Below are 14726 nucleotides of genomic sequence, written 5' to 3'. Positions count from 1 at the left end.
TTGAATACGCTACAAAGACAAGATATTCAATGTTCAAACTGATAAACTTTATTGTTTTTAGCAAATAATTATTAACTTAGAATTTAATGGCTCCAACACGTTCCAAAAAAGGCTGGGACAGGTGGCACAAAAGACCGCGAAAGTTGAGGAATGCTCATCAAACACCTGTTTGGAACATCCCACAGGTGAACAGGCTAATTGGGAACGGGTGGGTGCCATGATTGGCTATAAAAGGAGCTTCCCTGAATTGCTCAGTGATTCACAAGCAAAGATGGGGCGAGCTTCACCTCTTTGTGAACAAGTGCGTGAGAAAATAGTCGAACAGTTTAAGGACAATGTTCCTCAACGTACAATTGCAAGGATAGGTAGGTTGATTGAAGACTCTAAATTGCCCGTAGGTGTGAATGTGTGCGCGAATGGTTGTTTGTTTATATGTGCCCTGCGATTGGCTGGCGACCAGTTCAGGGTGTACCCCGCTTCTCGCCCGGAGATAGCTGGGATAGGCTCCAGCACGCCCGCGACCCTTGTGAGGATGAAGCGGTACAGAAAATGGATGGATGGATGGACTGTCCAATGCAAAAGCCTGAACTGACTCGCCGACCAATCGCAGAAGGCACGGGACTTTGTCATCCATCCGATACTTTCACTGCTTTCTCTTTCCTCAATAACAATATGCAGAATGTTGCTATTTTTGGATCTCAAAAACCGGACGTGTCTGGGCCAATCTGGCACGTCTGCACACCCGATCTGATGCCTTTTAGCGAGCTAGGCTTAGCGCACATCCGTCGACACCCCCTCTCAGTTTGTTTTGATTCAAACATCAGAGATCCAACGCCAACGGTGAAGCACCTGACGAGAAAAAAAAACAAAAAAGCGAAACCGCTGCCTCCAGGACGGGTGTTTCAGTATATTTATTCCCCGGCGTAATTACAGGCCGCCAAATGGAAGGCGGCGACCCATTTGCGCACGTCATATTTCATTAAAGGCACATTTTGTCTGCAGGGCGTTAGCAGGCTATCATGTCTCAACAGCCGGATGACTGCTGAATGTAAAAACCTATCTTTTCTTCTCCCTCCATCTTTCCTTCCTTTGTCAGCCGGCGAGCGCCGGAATGTGTTGTGATGGGCGCTCATCCAACTACGCAGCCTGTCATACGCTGACCTGACGCTAACGCCGTTGGTGCTAACGAGGTGCAGCCTCACCTCTTTGTTTTTAATGGCCAAGTGCTAATTATATATTAAGTGTGACACCTGCAAACACTTCACTTAAGGCTGATGTGCTAATGCCTCTTTTCAGCTAATTGTTCATTTACTCAGACAGGAAGGCGACACCCAAACTGTAACTTTTCCATTTTATGATGAGGAAGTTTTGTTTGCTCACCAAGTTGCCTCAGGTAAGACAATGAACCCCTGCAATAGGTGATATAGAGAGAGCATATAATATATCTTTTTAAGAGTTTTACCCTGCCCACATACATTTAACACGATTAAATGTATTAACACTCACTCTCTAAACGAAAGACATTTCAATTAATTTCAATGGAGAACATTGATTTGGTATGAGTTAACTGAGTTAGGATCTTGGTCATGGAACAAATTGAACTCATAGGTCAAGGTACCACTGTCCTGCGTACTGGATGGGGAAAAAATAATTGCCGTTGCGGAGCGTACCTGTTCCTGCTGCTGCCGGGCGAGCTCCATCTGCTGCCGCTGCTTTTCCAACTGCGAGGAGGCCATCTTCTTCTGCTCGTCGTGGGCGCAGAGGAGCTGCTCTCTCAGGCTGATCAGCTGGTCGATCATGGCCGACAGTTGACGCTCCTTCTCCTCCAGAGACTCGGCCGTTCCTGCAATGTCATGCAAACAAAAATCACAACAAACATGAATCACGTAGAACCTAGATGTTAGCAGTGGTTAACTTCTTTTTACACTTGCGTGACAGTTCAAATGTCCTGAAATTATATTTTTCAATCACATTATTCATTATTTAAGTCAAGGATTGTTATTTTTAGTCAGGTACAGTAGTGCTTAGAGATACGCATGACCAGACCTTGACCTTATTTGGCAGATTTTTTTGTTTGAGTTGCAAGCAAAAATTTTAAATACGAGTGGTGTATCGTGGCAGTGAACTCAACTCAACTCAACAGTGAACTCAACTCAACTCAACGCAACAAACAGCAGTTTGGCAGATAGTGATCAATTCTTTAAAAAAGAGGCTACAAGCTGTTTCATGTCATTCCCAGTTGAAGTTTACGCTCCAACTAAACATTAAGCAAAGAAAATGACATATTGTGTATTTCAAACAAACACATTGTTTGGCCTTTAAGTCCACTAGCTTAATGCTAACACAGTATGGGAAATGCCATAGACGGGTTAATGAATAGCATCTATGGAGTGGTGTTATGACACTTTTAGCGACGGTTATTTGAACAAAAACATTTGAACAATACATGTAGATAAACTACATAACAATATTCACAGGCATATATTCTTTATCCTCTGCGAAAAATGTCAAATATTAACGCAGCTTACTGAGTCACCTATAGTAATTTTTCTTTGCATGGATTATATTGTTTTATGATGGTGACAGATCATTTGCTTTGGAAAAAACAATTTTTGAAATCCAAATTAGTTGTGTTGAATTCAAGAGGTTGATTTGTGGTGGATAATTTGAATTTTAAAAAAAAATCTAATTTGAGTGGCTATGCGGCGTGGTTGAGATATTATGGAAAATGTCACAAATGTGTTCCTTGCTTCCCACTTAGTTCAAGTAGTACATATTCTTCTCTTCAACCTTGGGTGGGAATTAAAAAAAAAAAAACACCTCAAATTATTTATTTTTTGACAGACAATGAAATTAACACGAATTTCTGGCGAATAACAAGACTTCTGTAGCTTTGAGTGCTTTTTGCCTTCAACTCAAAATGCTCCTTCAGCCAATCTCACGGTAAACGTGTAACAACCCAATCTTCTTCTTGCAAACGTGGTGAAAATCTGGCAGCTTAATAGTCATGCCCACACACGCCGAGCGAGTGTTTGTCACGTTATGTCTGCGCTCCCAGAACAATAAAAGCCACTTGCTTTTACATGCTTTTGTCAGCTTTATGATTCACATTCTTGGGAGTGCAGAGGTGGAGGTTGTACAAAAGTCTACAGTCTATGTTGCCGTTGAAATGATGGCTTTTTGCTTCAATGGGATCGTTTCCCACGTACATTTTTGTTCACAAAGGGACCTTGTTCATGAAAAGTTGATATTACCTCGACTTCGATTTTGCCATAAAAGAATATAAGTTGCTGTCCTTTTTGGTCATTATTTTGTTGTGTGTGATAGTTCTTTTGGTGTGTTTGAGAGAGTTTTTCAGTGAGTGTGAAAGGGGTTTGTTGTTGCGGGTGAGAGGTTTTTTTGGGTTACATGGGAGAGCTTTTTTGTTTTTTGCGAGAGTTTTTGGGGTGACTGTTTTTATTTTGTTGTGTGAAAGCTTTATGGGGTGAGTGTGAGTGTTTTTTTGTTGTTGTTTGGTGCGTGGAAGACTTGTGAGTGAGTTTTTTTGTTGCGTGTGAGTTTTTTGGTGAGTGTGGTGTCTTTGGATGGCTGTGAGTTTTTCCATGTGTGAGAGAGTTTTTTTGGTGCATGTGAGGTTTTTTAGTGTTTGTGAGAGTTGTTTTAGTGTGCGTGCAAGTGAGAGTGTATGAGCGTGCGAGTATGTGTGTGAGAGAGAGAGAGAGACAGAGAGGGAGAGAGAAAGAGAGAGAGATGTTTTTGGGTTAGTGCGAGAGGTTTATTTTTTTATGTCTGCATGTGAGTGTAAGTGTTGTTTTTTTTGTTGAGTGTGAGACTATTTTGAGTGTGTGAGAGGTGTTTTGGTAAGCGTGTGAGTTTTTCAGTGTATGTGAGATTTTGATGTTGAATTCGAGAGTTTTGGGGTTTGTGTGATGAGAGTTTTGCGGTGCGTGTGAGAGTTTATTTGTCGGCCTACACGGCACCTCATAACACTGAGTCGCCGGTCGGGTCATCACAACGCCCTCACTCAAAATGCGTTAACGTAAGATCAGTCATTTGGTCTGAAAAGTCCCAGTTTACATTAGCAATTTCATCACCCATGGAATTGTCCGTATAAAATTGCGAATGAAGTTTGTTGCCGGAGTTTGATGGCAATGCGAAAAACAAGCAGTCGGATATGTGTGTTGATGTTTGGAAGTTGTAGCGTGTGTGTGTGTTTGTGTGTATGTGTGTGTGTAGTTGTGTGTCTGTGTGTCTACAAGGTCGTGCCCTGGGGCCATGTAGGGAGACTGAAGGGTGGCCCCGACGTTACCTGCATACTAACAGAGTCTCCATTGTAGTCCCCTTTTGTGGGCCCCCCCTGCAGAATATGACCCCCAACACGCAAACACGTATGCGCGCACACACACACACACACACACACTGAGAGAATTAGCCCTTAGCACCCCTGTATCAAAGGCAACATTCTCCTCCTTGTCTCTTTGTTTTCCAGGCTTTCCTTCTTTTTCTCTGGGCAGCAAACAAGCTCACGCGGCGCTCCCAGGGTTCCCCGGTTCTCATCAACTTTCCGGTCGAGCGCTTACAAGTTAGTTGGAACACTCTAGGCCAAACAAACTGGAGTGAGTCCTTCAACACACGACTTTTTTTCTCCAAATAAAATCTGACTAGTCTCGTAATATATTCCTTCTTTTGAGTTTATTCCTGTAAAAGTGTGATGACAAAAATTGTGTTCCTCTCATTAAAAAAAACAACACTTAATTCTAATAATGACTTCTTGTTTCCCCGTTATATTATGACTTTTAAGAAAAAAATGACTATTCTCGTAATATTACAACTTTTGTAAATACATTTTTATGTAATATGATTGTTGTTCTCATAATACTTTTTTATTGACTATATTTTACCTAATAAATAAACTTTGCTTTCATAATATTACAAATGTATCTAAATAGATGAAAAATACTTTGTTCTCAGAATAGTATGAATATTTTCTTGAAAGAAATGTATGACTTTATCTTTGTAATATGGGACCTTTTATCAAAAACAAATTAGACGATCTTAAAAAAAAATACAGCTTTACTGCCTTAAGAGTAGGTATATTTGCCACCATTTTTTTTAACTTCTCAAATCTAAAACATGTATAAGTGCTGTACAAACACAAATAGTGGTTTGTCTCATAGTGGAAAGTATCCTGGGTTCGAATTTCAGCTCACTTTGCATGTTTGCGTGGATTTCATTCATTGAAGAATCAAACTTGTCTATAGTGTGAATAAGTGCTTGTCTACATGTGCCCTGGGATTGGCTGGCGATCAATTCAGGGTTTATCCCACCTCTCAAAGTCAGGTGGGATTGGCTCTAGATCACCAATTACACTAACAAGGATGAGCGCTCCAGAAAATGCATGGATGGACATACTGTAGCGGTTTAACATTCTATGGTTCTAGTGTGAACTCTCTAATTCACGATATGCTCACATGTAATAGTCTTCTTTTCCTTCAGTCACCATTGCTGTTATTGTTCCTTTTCCAGAAATGACTTTCTTCAGGCATTTGATTGTCTTTAACCCCAATAGGAAAGTGTAGCAGCTAAGACAATAATGGCAAATGTGGGAGCAAAAAAACACTTTCCCACACATTGAGGCTGTTTGCTTGTGTGTGAAGCAGGTTGTAATGGACCAGCATGTGTGGCTAATGGCTAATGTGCAATTCTAACTGAGCATAGAAATCATCTGTCCACAAGAAAGCGGCCATCAGATAGAATAAGTGCGATGGAGCAATTCGGTTCTGAGGAGACACACAGACAGTGTAACAGTGTGTGTGTGTGTTTGTCTATTTATGTGTCACAAATTGACAATTGACTATTGAATATTATGCAAGATAACTTACACATCTGTGACGGCACCATTAATGCTGAAAGGTACATACAGGTTTGGGACCAATATATGCTGCCATCCAAGGAACGTCTTTTTCAAGGATGTCCCCACTTATTTCAGAAAGACAATGCCAAGCCACATTCTGCACTTGTTTCAACAGCATGGCTTCTTTGTAAGAGAGTACTGGATTGGTCTCACATTGAAAATGTGTGGCACATTATGAAGCGCAAAATATGACAATGGAGACCCCGGACTGATGACCAACGTAAGGTGTACATCAAGCAAGAATGGGAAAGAATTCCACCTACAAAACTTCAAAAATTTGTCTCCTCAGTTCGCAGGCGCTTATTGAGTGTTGTTCAAAGTAAAAGTGAAATAATACAGTGGTAAACATTTCCCTGTCCCAGGTTTTTGGAACTTGTTGCAGGCATCAAATTCAAAATGAGTGAAGAGTTGCAAAAAACAGTTGATCAGTTCAGTTGATCAGTTTGAGCAATAAATACTGTATCTTGTCTTTGTAGTGCATTCAGCTGAATATAAGTTCAAAAGGATTTGCAAATCATTGTATTCTGTTTTTATTTACTTTTTATACAATGTCCCAACTTCACTGGAATTGGGGTTTGTAGAATGATGGATTGATTAATTTGCATTGATGATGATCGATTAATTAAAGATGGCTGGATGGCTCTATTTGCACTTTATGTGTGTGGTAATGTATATGTCTGTGTGTGTGTGTGTGTGTGTGTGTGAGTGTGTGTGTGTGTGTGTGTGTGTGTGCTTGCGTGCGCGTGCGTGTGCATGTGTGCTTGGGCGCATGCGTGTTTGTGTCTATCAAGCATATTAAAACATTAAGCATTGTTTTTTTTTTAATTCATTTCCACTCACCTTAAACTTGAAAGTAACACAAAAAGTCAATATTGACTCTGCTTCTAATGACTATAAAAATCATTGATGATATGCTGTAATAAGTGTCATATTCTCTTTAAAACTAACAAAAGTTAAGTTTCAGTCTGTTTGTATTGCAAATGTTTGATACTGGGGCTTTCTTCATCGTCATGTTCAAATACAGACGAGACACTCCCTCTTCCCATATACATACGGAACATACACATCTTTCATTATTGTGTCATTATAATGATGCAGTATACTAATTATGACTGGAAGGCACTGGGCCCCAAACAGCAACAAGTACAAAGAACAAAGTTAGTCTAAAATGAAAAAAAAAGTCTCATTTTTACCTTTTCTATATAAATGAAATGGCTAAATATATATATATCACATAACGTTTTGAAAAATGTAAGGTTGTCATGCTAAAGAAAAAGAAAAAAAAGAAAGAAAAAAAAGTATTTTTCAAACAAAAGGATGAAACTTTCCTCACTTCATGTTTTTTCATTACATTTTGACATTAATTTCCTACTATTACAACTTTATTATTGCAATATTATGACTTCAACTTTTAACTTCTGGTAAGACTTTTTTCTTTCTAAGAATGACTTTAATTCCATAATAGTGTACTACGTATATATATTTTTTTCTTATCAAATCTGACATATTATTCCCGTGAGATTTTTTTAAAAGACAAATCACAGAAGTCTACAACTTATAAAAAACAAAATTTGAATATTTATTTTTGTAATGTTATGACTTTATAACATAATATTAAGAATATTAGTAGCTTTTTTTGTTGCCAAAAATATGACGCTATTCTTGTTATATTATAATTGATATCTAAACAAATGAGACATTTCTTTTTCTCAAACTTTATTCCAGAAAGATTACAACTTTTTTCTAATGCGTCACTTTTTTTCTAAAAATAAATAAATAAGTAAAATTAATATTAAAAAATTTCAAGAAAAATGACTACAATAAAGTCATTTTACAATGATTCTGCAGGCTCATGTCCTTATATGGGCAGCTGGGGATAGCAAATAAAAATGTTTTTTATCATTTTTTCTTGACTGTTTATTAGTGCTACTTTGGTTTAGCCAGCAACCACAATATAGAAAACATATTGTACATGGAAAAAAAAAAACTTTTTCAATCAGAATCAGATGAAGACTGACAAAACTAATAACCTAAAAAGAATAAAATAGAGAATAAATTAATGCAACTTTATGGAACTAATTATTAGAATTTAGGTAGCAAATGTAGACCAGTGTTCCTGATAGTGAATTCACACCAGCGAGTTTGAACACATTATGTACATTGAGTGTTGCGTTCAAATGTGTCCACTCGCTCTTGTTGCAAAATCTCAAGGTGACGCTGCACTTTTTGGGCATTTGTCATCTGACAAAAAGTGTTTACGGATGCTGCCGCCTCTTCATCAGCGCCACATTTACATTGTGTACACTTTAAAGTCAACTCTTAATGCATCCGGGAGCGCAAGCACGCTAAAAGTATGCACATAAAGGAAAAGAATGACAGCATGTTTGCAACTTTTATTACCAGTTTGATTTACACGCGCTTTTGGTTTACATACCATCTGCCTTGTTTTTCCAATAACAGACATTATTTTAGGGACATTTCGAGGATGCCGAGAGTTAACTATCTGGACACAAAGATTGAACAGCAGACTCCACTGACCTTTGACGTCGCCCAGCAGCTCGGTGGCGTTGAAGCGGTCCACGCGCTCCTTCCAGTCTTTGGAGAGGAGACTCTCCATGCACAGTGGCTCTGAAAAGACAGCACACACCAGCGCAGTGAGCTCTGATGGCCAAGGAAACCAGTTAGGACAGTAATCTAATGAATGCAGAGCAGTTTGGTGTATGAAAACATGAGGAGAAGGAAAGGGATTTCCTGAAAGAAAATACTCCAACGGGTACATGAGATTGTAAAATAATAAAATGTTATTCCAACATTAGGCCGACCCAGAAAAGAAAAAAAAAATCATACCATGTACTATAAAAACAAAAATGTTTTTATGAGAATTTTTTTTTTTTTAACCTTATGGAAATAAAGTTGTATATTTTCAAGGAAAAATGTCTTGACTTCATGGGAAAAAATGTATTATTTTTTATTTATTTATTTTTAATGGAAGAAGTTTAAAACTCCACACATTTTTAGTAAGAACGCCACACATGATTTGAACTGTGATGTGGACATGCTAACTATCCGACTATTGTTCTGCACTATTGGTAATAATGATGATCATAAATATCATGGTCAAAGTCATAAGTTTACAGCGGTTCGACAGTTGAACAAATTAGTAATTTTATTCTGCTTTTTTTTCTTGGTTTTACCCTTTCATGCATTACTGAATTACAACTTTCTTTGAACGTATACAGCTGAATTACTAACGGTTTGTGCAGGCGAATACTCATGAAAACAGTTATGGAGGCTGACTGCATCTCTGAGGTCCAGAGATGCAGTCGGGAGATGGGAGAAAGTTCTAGAAAGTCAACCATCACTGCAGCCCTCCACCAGTCGGGGCTTTATGGCAGAGTGGTCCGACGGAAGCCTCTCCTCAGTGCAAGACGCATGAAAGCCCGCATGGAGTTTGCTAAAAAAAACACCTGAAGGACTCCAAGATGGTGAGTAATAAGATTCTCTGGTCTGATGAGACCAAGATAGAAATTGTTGGCTTTAATTCTAAGTGGCATGTGTGGAGAAAACCAGGCAGTGCTCATCACCTGTCCAATACAGTCCCAACAGTGAAGCATGATGGTGGCAGCATCACGCTGTGGGGGTGTTTTTCAGCTGCAGGAAGAGGGAGACTGGTTGCAATCGAAGGAAAGATGAATGCGGCCAAGTAAGGGATATCCTGGACGAAAACCTTCTCCAGAGTACTCAGGACCTCAGACTGGGCCGAAGGTTCACCCTCAAACAAGACAATGACCCTAAGCACACAGCTAAAATACCGAAGGAGTGGCTTCAGAACAACTCAGTGACTGTTCTTGAATGGCCCAGTCAGAGCCCTGATTTAAACTCAATTGAGCATCTCTGGAGAGACCTGAAAATGACTGTCCACCAACGTTCCCCATCCAACCTGACAGAACTGGAGAGGATCTGCAGGGAGGCATGGCAGAGGATCCCCAAATCCAGGTGTGAAAAACTTGTTGCGTCATTCCCAAAAAGACTCATGGCTGTATTAGCTCAAAAGGGTGCTTCTACTTATTACTTAGCAAAGGGTCTGAATACTTATGGCTGTGTGATATTTCAGTTTTTCTTTTTGAATAAATCTGCAAAAATCTCAAGAATAATTTTTTTTTCTGTCAATATGGGGTTCTGTCTGAACATTGATGAGGGAAAAAAAATAACTTAAATGATTTTAGCAAATGGCTGCAATATAACAAAGAAGGAAAAACTTAAGGGTCAAAGAAGGAAAAACATTTGTGGTCACATGAGTAGTAAACAAGCCATTTTGCCAAAATAGGCAGCAGACGGTGATGTACGGAATAAAATAATTTCAATCAGATTTATCGTGCAAACAGGCTCGACTTGCATTCCTGAGGAAGTTGATGAAGATGACTGGACATGTAACAAATCGCGGCAACAATTTATAGATGCACTTAAGCGGGAAAACACAACTAGTGTGTACAATTTATTATACCTCCCATGGCGGTAAACAGCACATACGAGGACGAGGCTGTGTTTCTTACCCTACATGGATCGTTATCTGCCGGGATCAAGTGCTGTTTAGAAAGGTGGCCTGTATAAAAATTCCCCGGCGTCTCTTCATCAAGTGGAGGAAGTGAGAGGTGGGTGATAAGTGCTGGGGGTGTGGGGTAGAGGAGGGTGACGAAGGTAAGCAACGAGACAGTTTACTCGGCAGAAAAAGCCCGAAACATGGAGCATCAAACGTTTTCACACAGAGCCCAGCGAAACAGAATTGTGTTGCGAGTATGTGCATTTTCAACAACACAGCATCTTTATTGAGTCCCGTGCCTTCAGGTCCGTACCATCAACGTAGAACTATGAACCCCAGATATGACTTTTTTCATGTGGCCATGAAATAGGTTGAATGTGCACACAAATACTAATTACTGTTTTGAAATCATTCCCATGAACAACTTGGGACATCTGGGTAAGCAAATAGAGCGCACCATTGCTAGAAAATGCAGTTCAATATGTCCTCTAGCTTACCATTTCCAGAAATGATATTAATATTATTACAAACTTATTTTGGATTGTGTGCGTGTATATGGTATACCTACTTCGTGGCCACAAAGTTGTATTTCCTGTGGACGTTTTACCAAATTTGTGACTACTATTTTGTTTCCCCACTTGTCATGGCTGGGGCTCTGTACAGAACAGCGGCGTGGGGGAAAAAGGAGGAAAAATACCAGCTTTTAAGGGTGGTAGTCTTTTTTTTTTTTTTAACTCAGAAAATTTAAGCATCAGAGGCTTTTACTCAGAAAACAGCAAAATCTGAATAGTCTGGTAACTGTGTGTGTTTTTACACAGCAACACAGCATTATCGCCAGGTGCCCCAAGGCGGATAAATTTACAGGCAGCAGCCAGTTTCATACAAAGATTCTGAAAAAATTATTTTAACTCTGTACGGCGATCGTGAGTGGCTTGAAAGGCTCCTTTAAAAAAAAAGAATTATTAATTATTATTATTAATTGCCATTTCCAAGCTGGAACTGAAGACCTAGCATTTTTCCACCTTTGCCCTTCACACAGAACCCTGTATTGCTTTCAAGACAACAAAGCTGGAAAATTGTCAGGTGTTAAACTTCACACGCCTGTTCCGGCGTACACTTATACACAGGCGGTGCCACCTTTTTCACACAGAGATCCTGCTCATTTTAAGTCGTAACGGCAGACTGGCATTTATCAGCCTTTGACTATCAAACAGAACCCAGTGAATGTCGAGAGGAGAAGAATATAAAGGAATAAAGAGGAAGTGAGTGACAAACAGGAAGTGGGAGGAAAGGGAGGAGGAGAAGTGGAACGAGGGAGCAGCTGTCCTCACAGCTGTCCTGCAGGATTGATGTCTGTGTGAAATCAAACTCAATATATGTCCAAACATGAGGACACACACGCGCACATACAAACTGATCATAGAATACCACTTCACTGCTCAGACCTTTAATTGTACGCACACATATATACACATGCGCACATACAGAGAGAGCATCAGCGTTCTAAAAGCATTATAGTGCAACGCGGTTAGCCCGGCTGTGTGTTAGCACGGTGTCTAGTTCACGCACACACTATTTTCATCTGTCAGGCGACACCCACTCTCACCGGTCCCACACACATGGACACAAATGCACACAAACACACACACACACGCACACACACACACACACACACAAACACACACGCATACACACGCATTCAAACATAGAGCCGAGGGGTGCGAGTGAGCTTAGCCCCACGTCACCCTCTTTTCATGTCAGCACTTTCTCACACACACACTGGAATACATGATGATATGATATATATATATGTGATAATAAGTAACAGATAAAAGCATTTCAATATTCTAATCCTTACTTTGATTTCATCCGAAGTTTGGGTTTTCCATTTTCTTACAATCTGTATTTTTTTTTAAATAAAAAATTAAAGAAAAAAAAAGTAGGCTTTCAAACACAAAATGCTAAAATTCAAATAACATGCACACTGTATATGATAAAAGTTGTATTTCTACGATGATGAGAAGATGAGATTGTCTTATATTGTCTTATATTGTTGGGGGGGGGGGGGGCAAAACTGCTTCTTTGTGGAAGGCACGCTCCTGAAAACCTCAACCGTTCAAGACCCCGGCTTCTGGTTCCACTTTAGTCCTGATACATGAAACCGCAGGCACACACACACAAGCATATGCATGTGTGCGTGAGACACAATACAAGCGTTGTTTTGGGACCCGGGTCCTCTGGGAGAACCTCTGATTTGGGTCACAGGGGGGGGGGGGGGGGGTGCGTTCACCAGGCCAAATATCAGCAAGGAGGGGGTGTGCATAAGTGGGACATACAAGGTACCCTCCTAGAAGATAGGGAACATCGCCAGACCTCATTTACAGTAAACTTGGACTACTGGTTTTAAAGAGTACACTTTTACATTTGTTCACCAGATAGCACTGCTTTTCCCCATTCAAAGCATGCAGTTAAATGTCAAACTGTCTCCTGTTTTCTGTAAAGGTGCCTCGCTGTGTGTTGATGTTTTCACATTTTTTTACTTTGCCATTGTGGGTACGCTTTTTTGGTAGCATCACAAAAAAGCCAAAGAAAAAGACTCACATCGCAACATACATGATGGCGATTACTTTTGGAGGACTTTTTTTCTAATCTTGGTCAACTTTCATTATAACATTAAGCCAAATTGTACTGAGCAGCCTGGACGGAGACTGAATTACTATTTTACAATAACTCCCATTCATATTTCTATGTTAATTATCACATTCCCCCATCACTTTGCCATCGCGGGTACCCTTCGTTGATGGCACTGCTAGAAAAAGCCCCCCAAAATGCTAATCCTACAAGATATACTCCTTTTTGTGATAAATTTGATTTTCTGTTCTATACTTTTTCTTATCACTTGTCATCACTGGTACCCATCTGTGATCACATGGTCCAAAAAAAAAAGGCAATGAAAGATCAAGTCTTACACGATTCTTTGAGGTCCCCTACATTGCATCCATCCATCCATCCATTTTCTGAGCCGCTTCTCCTCACTAGGGTCGCGGGCATGCTGGAGCCTATCCCAGCTGTCATCGGGCAGGAGGCGGGGTACACCCTGAACTGGTTGCCAGCCAATCGCAGGGCACATACAAACAGACAACCATTCGCACTCACAGTCAAACCTATGGGCAATTTAGAGTCTCCAATTTATGCATGTTTTTGGGATGTGGGAGGAAACCGGAGTGCCCGGAGAAAACCCACGCAGGCACGGGGACAACATGCAAATTCCACACAGTGAGGGCCGGGGATTGAACCCGGGTCCTCAGAACTGTGAGGCTGACGCTCTAACCAGTCGTCCACCGTGCCGCCCCTACATTGCAATGAGTTCCATTTCCAGTTCTACGCTTATTATCACATTTTCATGTGGTACCCATCTTTGATGGCATTGCCCCAAAAAAAACAATGAAAAAGACAATCACAAAGCATACTAATGTTCCAATGTCAAAATAAGTTCTGTTTCCCGTTGTATGCTTCGCATTTTCCCATCGCTTTGCCATCACTGGTAGCAGAAAAGCAAATCTCAACACATACACAAGCAACACACTGATATACACACACACACACACACTTCAAAGTGGCAATCTGGCGGAGTCAAGGCAAACATGGTGCCCCCGAGCCAAGACCCTGTTAATTAGCCAATGAGCTTAGCTCTCGGGCCGGCCCGACTGGGCTGTTAAACTGTCATCACAACAATTTACACCTGGCTGTATGGATCCATAAGCCCCCACACATGCACATGGGTCAACGTGGCACACGCCTGCTGGGGGAGGGCGAGTGGCGGGGTCCCTGATTTCAAGCCCTAACTACGTTTTAGCTTGAAGCGAAAGTTTTACAATCATCTTGACGCTGCAGAAATACACACACACACACACACACACACAAAGAGACGGAGACCAGCAGCGAGGATGAAATGAAACGTTTCAAACAGGAATGGAGTGAAACCTCTTCCAAACAATTTTTCTGCCCAACATCTAAAACTATCCATTTTCTGTACCGTTGACCCTCACTAGGGTCACAGGTGAGCTGGAGCCCATCCCATTTGAGGAGAACCTGAACTGCTTGCCAGCCGACAGGTGACAGAGAGACAAAAAAACATTTACACTTTCAGTTCGAGCCCTGCCGCGAATATCTAATAGTAATAGAATTAAATTGACGTCCACCTAAAAGGTTCCATAATTACCGGTATCTATATTAATAGTTTAAACCCATAAATATACTACAAACTATGAT

The 14726-nt window shown here is 40.5% G+C and overlaps 1 protein-coding gene across 3 annotated transcripts in view; it reads right to left on the bottom strand.

Moving 5' to 3' along the window:
• Positions 1 to 14726, bottom strand: part of LOC133403368 (transcription factor SOX-6-like) — a 111141-nt gene that overhangs the window by 48610 nt on the left and 47805 nt on the right. Inside the window, exons 5-6 of one of the 3 annotated variants that reach the window (XM_061678326.1) lie at positions 8453 to 8575; positions 1671 to 1843 (exon numbers count right to left, since the gene is read on the bottom strand). In XM_061678326.1, coding sequence (XP_061534310.1) covers positions 1671 to 1843; positions 8453 to 8575 — 296 coding nt within the window. The remainder of the gene's footprint in view (positions 1 to 1670; positions 1844 to 8452; positions 8576 to 14726) is intronic. The other 2 variants (XM_061678327.1, XM_061678328.1) reach the window with 2 other exon arrangements.

The sequence above is a fragment of the Phycodurus eques genome, chromosome 5, assembly GCF_024500275.1.
Source record: "Phycodurus eques isolate BA_2022a chromosome 5, UOR_Pequ_1.1, whole genome shotgun sequence".
In the NCBI taxonomy this organism is placed as follows: Eukaryota; Metazoa; Chordata; class Actinopteri; order Syngnathiformes; family Syngnathidae; genus Phycodurus; species Phycodurus eques.
Note: the sequence above shows the minus strand (reverse complement) of the source record. Positions and strands in the feature narration are given on the sequence as shown.